Below are 15547 nucleotides of genomic sequence, written 5' to 3'. Positions count from 1 at the left end.
TTCTGTCACTTATCAGTGACCATGTCAAACTTTTGAAGAGGAGACTGTATTTCTCACTTAAACTCTTTAAGAAAAAAAGAAGGTAATCTGCATGATTATAATCACAGCCATGAGTGCCCAAGCAGCTGTATGTCAGTGGCATTTATACTACGCTGAAGAGAATCCCACTGAAGTCGAGATTGTTGGCAGTCTTATGAAGACATCCCTAGAATTAACTGAAAGATTTTTAAGTCTTTTCAGTTATTCCATGACCCTGCATTCACACTTGACTTCGAGCTCTTCATCCAACTAAACTGTCAAGGGGTAAAATGGTTTTTATTTTATAGCTTGAGAATGAGTATTGGTACCCTTTGGCATGCTTATTTCTTGGTGTCTACAGCAGCTACTGGCAGAGAAGCTGAATGAGTCTGTTTCCTCAGCAGGACCTTACACTTACGATCAGCTTTTCTAATAGGGGTATACAGAGGTCTGCCAGCAGCACATATTCATGTTCTAAGGCAGCTTGTTTCTCAGAGACACCTGCAATACAAAGCAAGCTGTGGTTTGGCTCACACAATCTAACACAAAGTCTAGGTTACATTACACAGTAGGTTCAGGCAAAGAGGAAAAACCACATCCACACACCAAAAACCCACACGTCCTCACACACCAGAAGTCTTCTTGATCTTTAGGGAAACTAATCTCCCATGATGTTGAGGGGGTGTCTCCTACAGTAGAGAACTTCCTCTCAACAGTACTATGCCCTGGGCACAGTGACCTTATTTTACTTGCTCTAGGCAGTTACTTAAGCGTTGCATAATTTACTTCAGTACCATGTAACTGGGATATATGTGACACATATAAGCTGTCAGCTCCACGCAAGAACCAGGTGCTCTTGACATCAGGCTTACTTACCCTCCACTGCCACCCTCCTTACACTGATTCAGTGGCAAAAGGTGCTGTTTTCTACATAGCACAAGGGGTAGAGGGAGGTCCCTGCATGGATATAGGGGAAATCCAAAGGGCAAAGCCAACACTTAAGAGGCTAATCTCCCTGTGGTCTCTGCAGAAACAGCAATTCTAAAAAAAAAAAAAAAAAAGGGACTCTCACAGCTAATCTCTTCACACAAAGTCATACTGGTGTTTCAGAGAACAAAAATGACGACAATAATCACTTTGATACTAATGCTGCAGATGGAAGTTATTTTTGCTGTAGTCAGTACTATTTGCCATGTTGTTTCCTGGGCTTGTAGGCTAAAGCATCCCATACTAACAGACCTTTTCTGTCTTAAGCAAGGCATTCCAGTGCCACATTTGGAGCCCACACATCCATAAAGAGCAAAACAGTAAGAAGTGCAAAACCCAGGCTTTAGAAAGTTCATAGGCTACAGGGTATAATTCTAAAAGGAAACCCTAAGGGTTGGGAAAGGAAAAATAATTTTTTAAAAAAGTTAAAACTAAAAAGGACTAGGTAAAAGCTGAAGAGAAGTCAAATAAGGGAAACAAAGAAAAAAGAATAAGCTCTTGGCTGATTACCTGCAGGAAGACAAGGCAAGAAATCTCATTCTTCACCTATATCTATGTGAAGATAAGGCAAGAGGATATGGCCTGATGCTTTGAGATAAGACAGCATGTCATCTTGCCAAGGATCCAGGTACAGTCCCAAATGATAAGAATTCTTACCTCTTCTGCATAGGCTTTTCCAATTCCGTCAGTAGCTCCTGTGACCACTAAAAAAAAAGACAGACACATATACATTAGTTGCGTCACTGAATTAACTGTAATAGATGTTCACTATTAAGCTATTAAAGTGGTCAAGTCAGACAAGAGACACTCTGGAATGGGTGTGTAACTTCCAATTTCACTAAAGCTCTTAGAGCTCACTAAAACCTTTCCGTATGTAAGAAAGGAGAGGAAGAGAAGGAATTAGGAGCCTATTTAATTGTTATTTCAAAAGATAGATTTAACTCCTCTTCTCATGCCAGTTTTCTAACCTACTATCCTTCTTCAAAAGTTTTGCAGGCTAAGACAGACTAAAATCATTTAACTGAACAGGCTCTGTTATGACAATTAAAATAGCTCTCAATTTAATTTTAAGTATATAGTAAAATCAGCCCATAAGCATCCAAATTTTAGAATGGAGTAACAGGTCTCAAATCAGAAGGCTGTTTAAACTACATGCAGTAGTTACCTATCAGCAGCAAGTATAACTGACTGCAATACAGCCATCAGTAGGAAGCTGGGTTTCTGAAGCTTAAACTTTTTCACCTGTGAATGACTGGGATCTCCGTCAAGCCTTAAGTCTTTCTAGGATTTTTCTTCACATGCTGAGGAACTCTGAGTAACTCAACATGTCATTAATTTGACAGATTATTCCAGGGCTCTCACCACACCAGCAGCTGGTCATCTCAGTTTGCTCAATAAAGAGCAAACTTCTATCCAGAAAACCTTCCATTCATAATCGGCTTCTCTAACTACTTTTTAAGCAAGCACATCCAGGACCACTTCCTTTTTCTCTCAACTCTTCTTTTCCATCAAATTCGTCTTCTGCATTTCAACACCCCTAACTCATTTAGCTCTCCACTCATTCATCTGTCTCTGCAGGTGGCTACAGAACATACTGGATTTCTGTTTGCCCTCAGTCAGGTTAGAACAGCTCATTTTGTGCCTCCATTGCTTACCCTTGAACCTAGACCATGCTTTAAATAATTGGATTTGTTTAATGTTTTGGAAAACTGAACCAGGAGTATTGCTCCAAAGCTCAGGTCAAGCTCCACCTCAGTAACATTGGACAGCCGACTGAGGTGCTGTCCAGCACCGAGATTCAGCAACCACCTCCCTTCAGGGAACAAGGAGACATGTTTGCAGATGATTTGATTAGTCATTGCTCACAGATCACCCATAACAGCTGGCATGCAAGCAGCAGCCTGAATATTTTTGTTTGAGTAATAACAGCTAGGAAGTGTTTTGAGGTAACCATTTCAGTTTAAGCCTGCTAGCTATAAATAAGTAGATACCACATCAAGTGGTGAGACTGCCGGTGAAGGTCCTATTCCGGGTTGAAAACTGGTCAGACAGCAGTGCTGTAACATGCTAAGGATGAGATATCTGTGTATTGCCCCTGACTGAAGCTAGATTTATGGTGACCATATACATGGGTACATACACACACCTCTACCCATTCCTTGGTTTCAAAGTTTATCTGCCAGATGTCATAGCTCCAACGTAGCAAAGATATGCATGGCAGAGTTTGACAACTGCCAACTGATATCCTTACTGCAGGTAAGGCATTACAGTCCTGCAAGACAGTGCCATCTCTTTAGCTCAAGGACTAACAAGCTTCAACAAAATAATAAGCAAAAGCAAAGAGAAGAGAAAACATGTACCAGTGCCATTCCCCATTAGGCTGACAACCACCGGACATATTCTAACATGACCCTATCTGGAAAACATTCAGCTTCAGTCACTCTTAGAACTGGGTTACTTCTCTCATCCTAATTAGTGGGGTATCTGAAGAACAGTCACTCCATCTAAAGCTTAGAGATTGTTTCTCCTCCTTCCAACTCAGAATTCACGGACTTCTCTTCAACAGCTTTATTCCCAGATAACCAGCTCAGCACTGTAAAAGCCTTGCTCAGAAATTTTTGTTGTCTTCTGACACTGCTAGTTGTTCAGTTTCTAGCAAACTGTAGCCTAGAGTATATGCTCCTTAAGGCAGGGACTTAGAGAAGCATCTGTAGCACTTTATAAAGTCTTAGAAGAATGCAAGTGCAATTTGAATTAGGGGTATTTACCCGATTTATTGAAGCCATTGCTTAGTTAAACTGCAACTGAATTGGTTGAAGGATGAGATTTAAGCAGCTGAAGATCAGGGATTTCAAACTGAAGTATGAATAACAAGACATTTCCTCTCTTTTTAGGCCCTACTTCAAAGTAAGAGCCCAGCATCTAGGGACTAAAATACTCTCCAGAACAGAACTTCAGAAATTTAAACTAGTCTATATAGAGATATAGATGTGATAAAAAGCATTATAAAATCCTATAAGGAAGAAAAGAGTGCTTGAGCAACCCCTACATAAAGGCACACCTAGCTGATGCACATTGTTTTGCTTCTGCTGCAGAAAGATCTATGCATCAAAATAGACACACATTTTTTCCCCCAGCAGTAGGAAATAACTACAGATTTATCAGTTTTTCACCTCCTCTTCTCCAAAGGCATTAATACCATCATTTTATTGGTGACTCCACTTTGAGAAGGACAGCATTGCCTCCTGGCCTGTGCACACCATTCTAAAGAGCACACGCACTGCAAGGACTACTTTACAACGCACGCACTGTAACAGAGAAAATGCAGTTTGGAGGGCCACATATCTCTCTTCCTAAGGCCCTTCAAGAGGAGGAGTCTATCTCAGCTATCACCAATTTTAAGAATTAATTTCCCTTTCTAAATCCCATTGTCAAGCCCATGAATGGCTGTTCTGGTGCAGAGACAGTCAAGGTCAACCCTGGAAGACTGCAATGGGAAACATGCCCAAATACCAACTGACCCTACTACTATCCAGCAGGACCCAGGTCAGCCAGGAAGCTGCAGCAGCTCCCCACTTTTGGGACCCTAATGGGTCATTTGTTGTGCCAGGACAGCTGCCCAGACAGACACCTTCCGGAGCACAGACTGTGAGAATGCTATCATCAGGCAGCTCGCTCAAGTCTTTCATCACTCATTTAAGAGGGGATGGAAATATTAGAAGCCACTTCAGGACTTGTTCCTCCCTCACAAAAAAAAAACAAAAAAACTTGCTTTAATATAGGCAATGTTGAAAACCTCCATTAACCAGCAAATCCTAGTAGGGAATCTATCACAGGATTCTTATATCAACATGAATTTCAACAATTTATCTAGTTCAAGCAGCTTGCATATGACCCACACAGCTTTGCAGTAACTGTTGTAATTAATACAACTATTTACTTATTTGAACTTGACAAATCGTACTGTAAATCTAAAAAATTGTTTTCATTTAAAGTTGTATTGCTTAACTAGTTGAATTATAAAACTGACTTTTTGTCTCTACCACCTACATGACCTGTATCTTACGTGATTACTTTTGAGACCTGAAAGCGTATAGAGTATATGCAAACTACTTGTACTTTAACACTTGTACCAAGCATAAAATCAAGTAATGGGTATAATACTTGCACCCTTTTTTTAAATAGGGAAAAGAAGCTGGTATAGAGGTAACTGATCTGAGCAATTTCAAAGTCAAGACTACCACCTTATATCCCTCCACATATGGAAGTGGATTACTTAAATCACACGTGCTATGGGGAAGGGGAGTGCAAGAAGAAAAAATCAGCTTTAGTACAACTTGTGCATTAGCAAGGCAGCTGTGCTTTTCATATTGATCACACTCATTTCTAGCTTCCGTCCTGGAGCTGGGCGTCAATTTTAACCACTGTTCACATATGGAAGCTGTGCCAGTTTAACCAAGTTTAACTCCAGCACATCAGTGTGACAGTTAAATTTAACTTTGAGTATGGATTGGGTTTTTGAATTCCATTTCTTCTACAGATTGCCTTCCAACAAAGAAATTGTAAGCAGACTGCTTTTGACAGAGTTCAGAGAAGTCCAAGTAGAGCAAGAATAAGCTATTGTCTGTATAAGAAATCTACACCAGTTCATAAGCGTAATGAGGCACATTTACTCAGGAGTCAAACTGTAGTAGCTTCCTGTTTCAGTCATCTGTTGCTTCCTGGAGAGAGGGGATTATTCCCAGGAAGTCTGTTTATGACCAAACTGAGTAACAGTTGTCTAAATGGGAGCTTGTATCAAAGCATGGCCTGATTTTTAGGCAAAGTAGTCAACATCGCACCTTCTCCAAATTTCAGGGCTGTAGAGGAAAATAAAAAATAAGGAAAGGTATTCAGCAATACAATGTCCTCTGAAAAAAGCTCATTCTTAATACACCAAAGCATACAGTAGTGTAAGGCTCGAGATTCTCTACCACTGAGTTATCACTAGCCAAAGTTCAGCAATGTTTTACACAGGTTGCTTCAGGAAAAAAATTAGACTGCAACCTGAACAGCTTCCCATGCCAAGTCACACTGAGACTAGCATACATGTAAGTGTGGAACTTGCTCATGCAAGACTAACATCTTTTCTCATTTCTGAGAAATTTGCACAGAAACCTCTGTTCAAAGTCAGAGAATCTGTATGAACAGGCCCTGGCAAGCACACTGCACTGAAGAGGCATCTCTGTAATAATGCTTTCTTGACTGGGTAAGACTGGCACAGTCATTATTGTAATGGGTTACAGATGGTGCATGGTTTTAGCCTCTAATAACAGCTTTCATTTCAGTTGTGTATGAACAGTCTTATTTTGCATACCACTTTCAAGTGACCATATACTGTTCAAAATGGAGGGCAAGAAGGGGGAAAATACTGGCAAGATGCCTAAATCACTACTCAGGTTAGTCACTAATGCACACCACTTAAGTAGAAGTGACTTAGGGCCTGCCAAGGCTTCAGATACAACTTTTAAAGTACAAATGGGCAAAGAGGAGCTTTCAGTGTAGTATCAAAGTCTTCGAATAAAGAAAGCTACATGAGGCGTCATCTGCTCACAGCACTAAAGGAGGCTATTCCATTTGTAGGCTGTAGTAATTGAAGTTTCTAAGGAGAAAAATCTGTTTGTATACCAGATTCCACACAAGGAAAGTTTTCTTTACCTACAGTTCAAAATCCTCTACTAATTAGTAGTAGAAATTAAGGATTCAACAACACCAAAATATCTTCTCCTGAGCCCCAAAATTAACTACTCTCAAGCAATTTGGAGTGTCCAGCAACAACACATTTTAAAGGCACAACTAAATGATAGCAGTGCAGATTCTAAAGTCAGGCAGGTTTAAGACAGAGGTACCAGACAGTCTCCAAGTATTTCCTGTCCAAAGGACTCACTCAACCTCAGTCCCAACTCATTCTCCTGACACCGCAGCCTCAAGCACTCAAAGAATCTGCACACCCAGTCAACTAATATTCACTGCCCCTTCTGCAATATAATGGGGAGAGAAGGGAGAGACAGGCACTACATAAAGAAATGAACAGATTTTGTCTGGTATTAAAGTGTTTTGCATTTTTACCACTGTCAACCTCAATGGCAGTGGGAAACATGAGCAAAGATAAGTCTATGTTCCAGTGTGACCAGCCATAAAAAAGTTTTACAATAAACATAATGGGCATATTTGTTTTTGCCCTATCAAGATGAAGCTACTTATTTCATCAGAACAAATAACTGAAAAAGATGACCTAAGTTATCAACTTCAGCCCTCTGCAATCAAAAACTATTCATTTTATAGTCATTAGCTATGCAAGAGTCAGAACAATTACTCCCCCATATCCACACCATCTGACAGAAAACATACAAATTTATGACCTTTGATCTTCAGCTATAGGAAATACCACAGGAAGAAAGCAGAAAAAGACCAGGAGCTTTGCATGAACCCTAGTTCTTTGCAACAGCAGAAAGTGTATTGATTCATGCTACAGAGGAAAGTGCGACAGCCCAGTCAACCAGTCTAACTTGGGAAGAGAAAAATTCCTCCCTAACTTCAACTCTCATGGTTTATTTAGTTTGATCATGTGAGCAAGATACCTCATAGGAAACCCAAGTGTACATCATTTGGAGCGCTGCTTGCCATGCCTAGCCTCTCAGAGCAGAGAGGGTTTATGCTGTTAAGCAGACAGCATATACACTGTACACTTTTGTGAGCAACTAATTCAAGCCCTAAAACACAGGATTAAGTACACTATAGCCAAAACAGAACAGTTTCCAGATTGCCTTTGAACTACCACTACATATATATATCAGTTGCACAAGGACTCAGATTACCAATCACACTTGCTAATTCCAGCATTGTCTTTATCGCATCATGCAATCACTTCTGTAAGTCAAAGCTTCCACCTTAGGACAGTAATATTTTTGTCCTAAAGACTGTCCCAAAATTTACTTCCCATATGGTTAAAATTCAGTTTCTAACTCCCATTTCGAGTTTACTCATACATCTTTGACCTCTTACAATGATTTCTTTAACTCAAGATACAGGAGCCCACCACAGCCTCTGCTACTGGACTGGTTATCAGTAGATGCAACTAGGTGGTTCCCTAAGGGCTAGCCCCTAGTACCCTCTAGCCACTTTGCTTCCTAATGTTTCACATAGTTTGCTTCACAGCTTTTGTCACACGTGATACAGTTCATAAGCGTTTGTATCATTTCCTATCTGGTACAGAACTCAAAGTAGCCCTTGATAAATTCAGGGTAAAAAGTAACAAACTCAGTGGTTAGTAAGATGCCTAGCGCCTGTGCTAAAGGGGAACAGCTTTCCTGTTATTAAAAAAAAGTCACAAGCCAAACTTACAAAACAAGTTATGTAACCAGCCAGTGACTGTAGTTTACCAGATGAACATGCCCAGCGGTACAGGCCTCCAGGGACTACAAGAGCAGGCTCTCCTCCAGAAGGCATAAAGAGGTGAATATGTGAATGTTGCCAAAAGCACCTGCATCCTCCAGAAACCTCAGTGCGTGGCCAAGTAACACATAGGACAAGGTAGCACCAAAAGGTGCAAGGAATGAGCCTGTGCTCACATTTTCTTTCTGCTTGTAAGAAAGAACAGCCACTGCCCTGCTAAGAGGTCACCTAAAAAACATCTACCACTTCTTCAGAAGCATACTAGACAAACACCGCTTGCAGTTTAAAAATAAAAATAAAAAGTTAACAAGCAAAAGCAGCAGCCCACAGACAAAGGCAGGTCGGTTAGCTAAGGAAGTGGATTTTCAGAGCCTAGGACGTTTTTATCTGCTTCCTCTCCAGCCAGGGCATCCTAAAACAAAAGCAAAGAATGGCGCAGTAAAGCACGAGGCATGCGTGCAGAAATCTTCTCATCTCACGACTGGAGCAAGGACCAGTGTTGACTCAGGGTGAGTGAGCAACAGCAAGCATATAGAATTCCTCTGCAGTTCTGCAAAGCAATCACGCTAAAACAAGATTATAGATTCGTGACTCCCCGATTCAAGGTTAGACTACAGTGAAGACAGAGCTCAGAGAGATCAAGCCTCCCTTCAGATACAAGCTCAGGTTTTCTACAGTGAAAAAAGCTTTTGTGATGCCTAACGGAGATAAGGCATGGAATACTTTTATCCATATTGCAACTAGCAAACAGCACCAGACACTGTCCTCCCACTGCTTACTTTAACTACCTGCACAGTGAAGCTAACCACCACTATGTATGATCCTTACTAGCCTTTTAGAACTATACATTCATTTAGTTTAGCCATTTTTCTTTTTTTCATTAAGGCAGGCATGATTTTTTTTTAAGGCAATCCTTCCAAGTATTGCAGATGCACTCATGCACATCATTACCTAGGAAAGAGAACTCAAGCCGCTAATGATCTTATTCCCCCCTATAAAAAGGGGGCTCTCGCAATAACTGCGCTCCTCCAGCCAAAAAAATTAAGCTAACAAATTGATCTTATGGAGGAAAGCTCCTCTACAGTCCCAATCCACTGACAGATATTCACATTTGCTTTCAAAATGGCCACTGCAGGGTTACTCTCACAGCTGTATCTCCCATTCACACAAAAGAGCAGTCCCTGTCCTGTAAGATAGCATCCAGATATGAACGGGCTTCTGTCACATCACTGCACAATTCCCAGCTGCAGCAGATTTCAGTATAAAGAATAAACTAGGAAACTAACACGTCTTTTTACAGCAATACAGCTCAGACTGCATAGAATAGCTAACTCTAGCATACATTTAAAATACAAAACGTAAATAACTAAAGTCTCAAAGTTCTTCTGCTACAAAACACTAAAGCTAAACTAAAAATATGACAGCTCTTGGGGAAAACAAGAGCTGGCAAGGGGAAAAAAGACTATCCCTCCTTGGCATCAAGTAGGGCTTCATTTATTACAGATTTATATAAATCACTGGCAATTGACCAATACCAAGCTTTTAGATTATCTACAGCCAAAAGTACTTTAGTCTGTGCTGGTTAAAAATATTCTACTTTTTGTCCTCAGCTTGCTAGGAACAGCTATTTTTAGTAAGAGCCCAATCAACCTTATCAAAATCAAGCATCAAAAATAGACTGGAGAAACACTGGAAGCAAACACTATTTTTAGCTGCTCTGTCTGTTCCCTGCCGTTACCCACCAAATTCTGACTGCACAGACCACGCACGAGTGCTTAGTTATTCTAGGCATATCCTCATTGTGACCCTTTTTTCCCTGAACACCTGAATGCAGAAAACACTCGATTGATTAAAGATTAATACAGCCGCAAACCGTGACAGCTGCCTTTCGTCTGAGTGCTTTTGGGGAGGGGGAGAATATGGAATGACAGAGAGTTTGCATCAGTATTTCTCTTGGGGATCTATTACATGGGAAGAAAATTGCTATTTCAATTCCCTTTTGTTGCTAAAAATAGCAGCCCCAATTGATTCAAGCAAACAGGGCACCAGCTTAGCAGTGCCAAATTTAGAAACCACTGAAGTCCCAAAGAGCGAACACTAACGCAGTCTAACACATGCCAGCTCATATTTAACAAAGAACAAAGAAGATAAGCATGCCGGCTGCAAGTTAATAAGATAGCAGTAGCTCCCCGCATTTTTATTAAATGAAAACAGAGAACTTGGTGCAAAAATAAGACAAACTTCACTTCTGCTCCTGGTTTAATTCACTTAAATAGGAAATCTTATCAAAAAGACCATCTGTACTTCATCTGAAATCCTAGAAATTCTGTACATTTTTTCCATACAAAGGTTTTTTCTGCATACAGGAGCTAACTCCTAAAGGTCAGGCTTTGAAAAGACAGGCTACAGAACGGGGTTCAATTGCCAGAACCAAACACTTATTCAGTAACAGCTTGCGTCTAGGAGCTGGGATTTTAGGTAGAATAATATTCTACAAATATTGCAGCACTGACAAGTTTCCATTTCATCTAGAACTACAGCAAGAAAGGTTTTGGGGTAGTGTACTGCTAAGATTTCTCTAGACTTTAGAGCTAGAAGCAATCTAGAAGTCCCAGCCATCATACAGAAGGGTTCATGAAAGTCACGGCCAATGATCATGCAGTATCAGTTTCAATTGTGTCTAAGCATGATCTCCCAGCTCCATAGTTGCCTTTTCATCCACATTAAACAAGTCTTCATCAATAAAACCATTTTCCAAATACATTAGCAACCTCTTAACATTTACCTGCTCCAACAATCCTGTCAAGGTAAACATTAACAGGAAGTCTGTTTAAATCGAGTTAAGCCTATGCAAAAAGCTGTCTTGCATACAGTAAAAGACACTCTCACATATCAGTTACTGCATATTATTAGTATTAGGCAAGAAAAATTTCTCATCTGTTTTTCGCTGAAAGTGACAGATGCTCATTATCACATCAGGCATGACTAGTCCAGGACAGCACATGCAGAGGTCATTCAAATTACCACCTTGGATTCATCTTCTTCTAGATACAGGAAGAATCAAGCAATACGATTCTGAAGCTCTGATAGCCCAGGACTGATGCCATCTGAAGGCTTGCAGTGTGTTTGCCACTGGGAGACATGTATAAATATTTTTTTTTTTCTGAGAAGGAGCTAAGTGGAAGAGCCTCTAGGTTTGAAGCCTGCATAACTTAAAGCAGGCTCTAAATAAGCCGCCACTGGAAGTTTGAGGGTTTTTTTTTTCCCCCCTTTTCACTATGCATTTGCAACAGGTAGGAAAATAAAGTCAAGTCAGTGACACAATAACAGACAAAAACACCTGAGAATAGATGAGGATAACAAATGATCTTGGCAAGCTACAGGCATATTGATTTGAACTCAAAGCTATGCAAGTTCTTAGAACAAATTTAAGGCAAAGTATAATCAGAAGCATAGAAAAAAGTGGAGAATCGGATAAAAATACAACACTAGATTCATTTGTATCAAAAGGCAATCTGTGCCAAACTCTTAAAGAGTGTCACCAGTTTTAGACAAGAGTGATGCTCTAGACCTAACAGAGAAGGAAAATTGTTTTATATTATGACCATTAGAAACTGCTAGTGTGAAGGTGACTTGGATTGAACATAAGAATCTTAAAATATGATCAGGAACTAGTTGGGGGAGGAGTCTGCAACCACTCATACTAAAAAAGGAAGCTTATCAGGATGAAGATAAATTACTACTTATGCTCCTTAGAGACCGATCTCAGCACAAGTCCTGTTCAGTACTTTCATCAGTGACCATGAGCAAAGAACTACAGGAATGCTTTATGAAATTCACAGGCAATCCAAAAACTAAAAAAGACCGCAGTAAACTGAAACATTAGATGATTTTATAGACTAGAGTAATAAAAACAGAGTATCATGCAATACTACCATATGTCAAGTCATACACTTGGAACTAACTCTGCTTAGAGTTGAGGTGACAATTGTAAGCAATGGAAGCAAGGTACCTGGGGTGCAGTGGTGGAACATAAAATGGACTGTAAATTGCCATTCTGATGCAGCTACAAAGACAACTTATATAACCCTATTGCATTCACTGAGGTGTATTCCATACTAACTGAACGCAATGATACATTTTCTTGAGTAATTTGAATGAGAACAGTTGGAAATAGGGGCTAAGATGATTAGGAAGTTCCTAGTTTGGAGTATAAGATTAAAAAAGTTTGTTTGCTCTTCATAAACCTCACATAGGGTAATCATCAGAAGGAGAAGTTCACATTAATATCAGGCAGCAAATATCAGTTGACCACAAATAAGACTAGAAATTAGAATGTTTCAAGGGAGAAAGGTTCCATAGCTGACTTTAAAGAGCCTGGTAAGGACAAGGAACCTAAGCTGCTGAAGGAGCTTTGAGATCCAGGAGAAGAATGCAGGACCAGAAAGGGATAACTCAGGAAACAGAACTGAAAACTTGCAGCCTGAATCTGTATGTTCCTTCTGTTAGCCCTTCTGATGGGTCAGAAGGAAAATGGGGAACTGAAAACAAGCCTAGCTGCAGTTTGTTGATACTACTCATACTTCTATTAGCTTCCTCAGATTGTCAGAAAACGTCAGAAAAAATTTTATCTCCCCAGCTCAATACACAATTTGACTTCCAGAGTCTCTCTGCTCCCCTCTTCATGAAACAGAGGCTAGAGATGCAGCTAGATAATACAAGAGTCAAATGTTGCAAGAGACAAGAGACTACCGTTAAGTAGTCTAACAGTATCGAGGACCTGAGTATAAGAGCTTGATAGCATAAGCAGGATTTTAATCAGAAAGGGGGTCTTACTCTCCCCAGGCCACATCAGCGGGGACACTCCCTTTCCCTCTTAAGAATATAGCATGATCCTTTTTCCCCAGAGGATCTGAACAACTCCCTTGCTATTGCAGAATCTAAGTTCAAGGCACTCTTGATCTCACCTGATGTTTGTTGCCATTTTCAAGGCTTTTGATCTAGTGAAGTTCTTAAATTTGTAACAAGGTGCTGGCGAGAGTTTTCATGTGCAAGAGACAGGAAGGCAAATTCTCTCTATCCTCCTGCACTCCCATGTCCCTGACACAATGGGACATGACTAGCACGGGAGAAAGACTCATGACAGGTGACCCTTCAGTCATGTATTTAAGCAAGTGAGCAACTGAGCACAAGTATTTCCTTTCCCCACCCCCACAAAACAAAAAGTCAAACTGGTCCATCCCTGACAGCCCCTACAGAAAGGGGTCAGGTCTTCCTTACGCTACATCTGCGGCTGCCAGAGATCCTCCTCACTTAACACAGGTACACCACAGGGGCTGAGAGGTGGAGAACAGCTTCCTGGGATCGAAATCAGTGTGTAGTAAACAGAGTCCAGCTATCTGGGTAGTATTTGCTGCTGACATAGCTGTCAGCCCACTTCATGGAAAAGGAGTGGACTGGTAAAAGGTTCGTTGAATTGGATCCAGTCTACAAATCAAAGCTAGATAAAAGCTGACAGACAGCAAGCGCCAAAAGCATCCCATCTGGGGGACAGGTGGGTGACATTACATTTTTTCATGAGTTCGTTCTACAGGCAGTAGAGCGATCTGAAGTCAGACTACCATCATAAATGCTGGCAGGTAACTCAAATCATCCTACTCAAGCAACTGTTATCTTCACCTTGAGGATATCAGTCTCCAAAAACACTCAGGGCATGGGAGGTGGCGATGAAGCCTTGTAACAGGTTAAGATCAAATTGTGGACATAAATTCTGTCTTTTCCTGTACCTGTTAAAGAGACCCTACAATGCAACGCTAAATAAAACCTTTTCTGTACAACTTTGAACCACTGGTTGACCTTTCTAAGTTGATTGGACGTGAGAGAAATGTGGCCTCATGATTAAGCCCTGAGCTATTTAGAATTACACAAAACAAAGGCTTGAAGAAATGCTTAAATGAAAGTTTTTGTGTATTTTTAAGCATCATGTATCATTCGGTACACTCACGGCACATCTCAAAGCATCAGACCACCAGAAAACATGTAGTTCAACAAAAACAGCCTGTCATGACTCACCTGGTCCCTATATTTGCATATATCCAGCTATCTACATTTTAAGTGAGGAAGGATACTGTGCTGCTAAACTCCCTCATAGCGTAACAGTTGTATCACAAGAATAGTTCTTCTAGGTCAGAATCAAAATCCAGCTAACCCAAGAGTTTGCCTCCAACAGCAGTCACTACATACTGAGGGAAGAATTTAAGAGGCCAAGCACAGTGATACCTTTCCAGGACACTCTTCCTGTTTCTAGCTTGCAGCTTTGGTGGCTACAACTGATGATTTTAGACAAACTCAGGAGAGAAAAAGGCAAACAAAGTCTATTGCCATAGTTTTTTTTTTTTTTTTTCTTAAAATGTAAACCATCATCCAATACAGACCATGAAAGGGAGCTACACAGCTTAACTATATCCTGTATGGAAGCGACCCATCTCCTCCCTCTTTCCTTTGAAACTGATCTGGTAGTTTTGTATTTGGCATTTCTTCTACCAGCTCCTAGATCACAGTAAGAAATGTTCATCAACTAAAAAGGATAGAGAAATCTAAATGAAGCTGTGGACTTGAGTTATTTTATATATAAATCAAGCAGGTGGAACTATAACAGATTTGACCAAATTTACAAGATTAGATATTTAGGCAACCCTCTGATGAAATTTCTACCAGCCTATCAGAGGTTTGCAGATAGCAAAATGAATTGAAAGATGACCAAATGTATTTGAAATATCAAAATGATCTAAACACATTTATTAGAAAACACATGTTCCTTCTCCATTTCCAGAATGGAAATCTTCCTTTCAAATATAAGTTTCAGAACAGAGTTCCAGTGTGTCAATAACACATCAAAAAAAGGAAAACTGGGGAGCACAGTACAGACACTACACAACTGACACTGTAAAAAGAAAACGATTGGCAAGAATTTACCGCCAGCTCCAATGAACTCCCAAGTCAGTTCCCACAGAACTGCTCAGACACCTCTTCAGCACCCTGCCCTGTGTCAAAGGTAAACGCTTGCAGTGCCTAAAACTGAACAACTTGGGTGCTTCTCTGGTAGGTA

General features: G+C 40.4%; 1 protein-coding gene across 1 annotated transcript in view; it reads right to left on the bottom strand.

Moving 5' to 3' along the window:
* HSD17B12 (hydroxysteroid 17-beta dehydrogenase 12) overlaps positions 1-15547 on the bottom strand; it is a 91696-nt gene that overhangs the window by 50791 nt on the left and 25358 nt on the right. The window contains exon 2 of the mRNA XM_068945554.1: positions 1663-1709. Coding sequence (XP_068801655.1) covers positions 1663-1709 — 47 coding nt within the window. The remainder of the gene's footprint in view (positions 1-1662; positions 1710-15547) is intronic.

The sequence above is a fragment of the Struthio camelus genome, chromosome 5 (assembly GCF_040807025.1).
Source record: "Struthio camelus isolate bStrCam1 chromosome 5, bStrCam1.hap1, whole genome shotgun sequence".
Lineage (NCBI taxonomy): Eukaryota > Metazoa > Chordata > Aves > Struthioniformes > Struthionidae > Struthio > Struthio camelus.
Note: the sequence above shows the minus strand (reverse complement) of the source record. Positions and strands in the feature narration are given on the sequence as shown.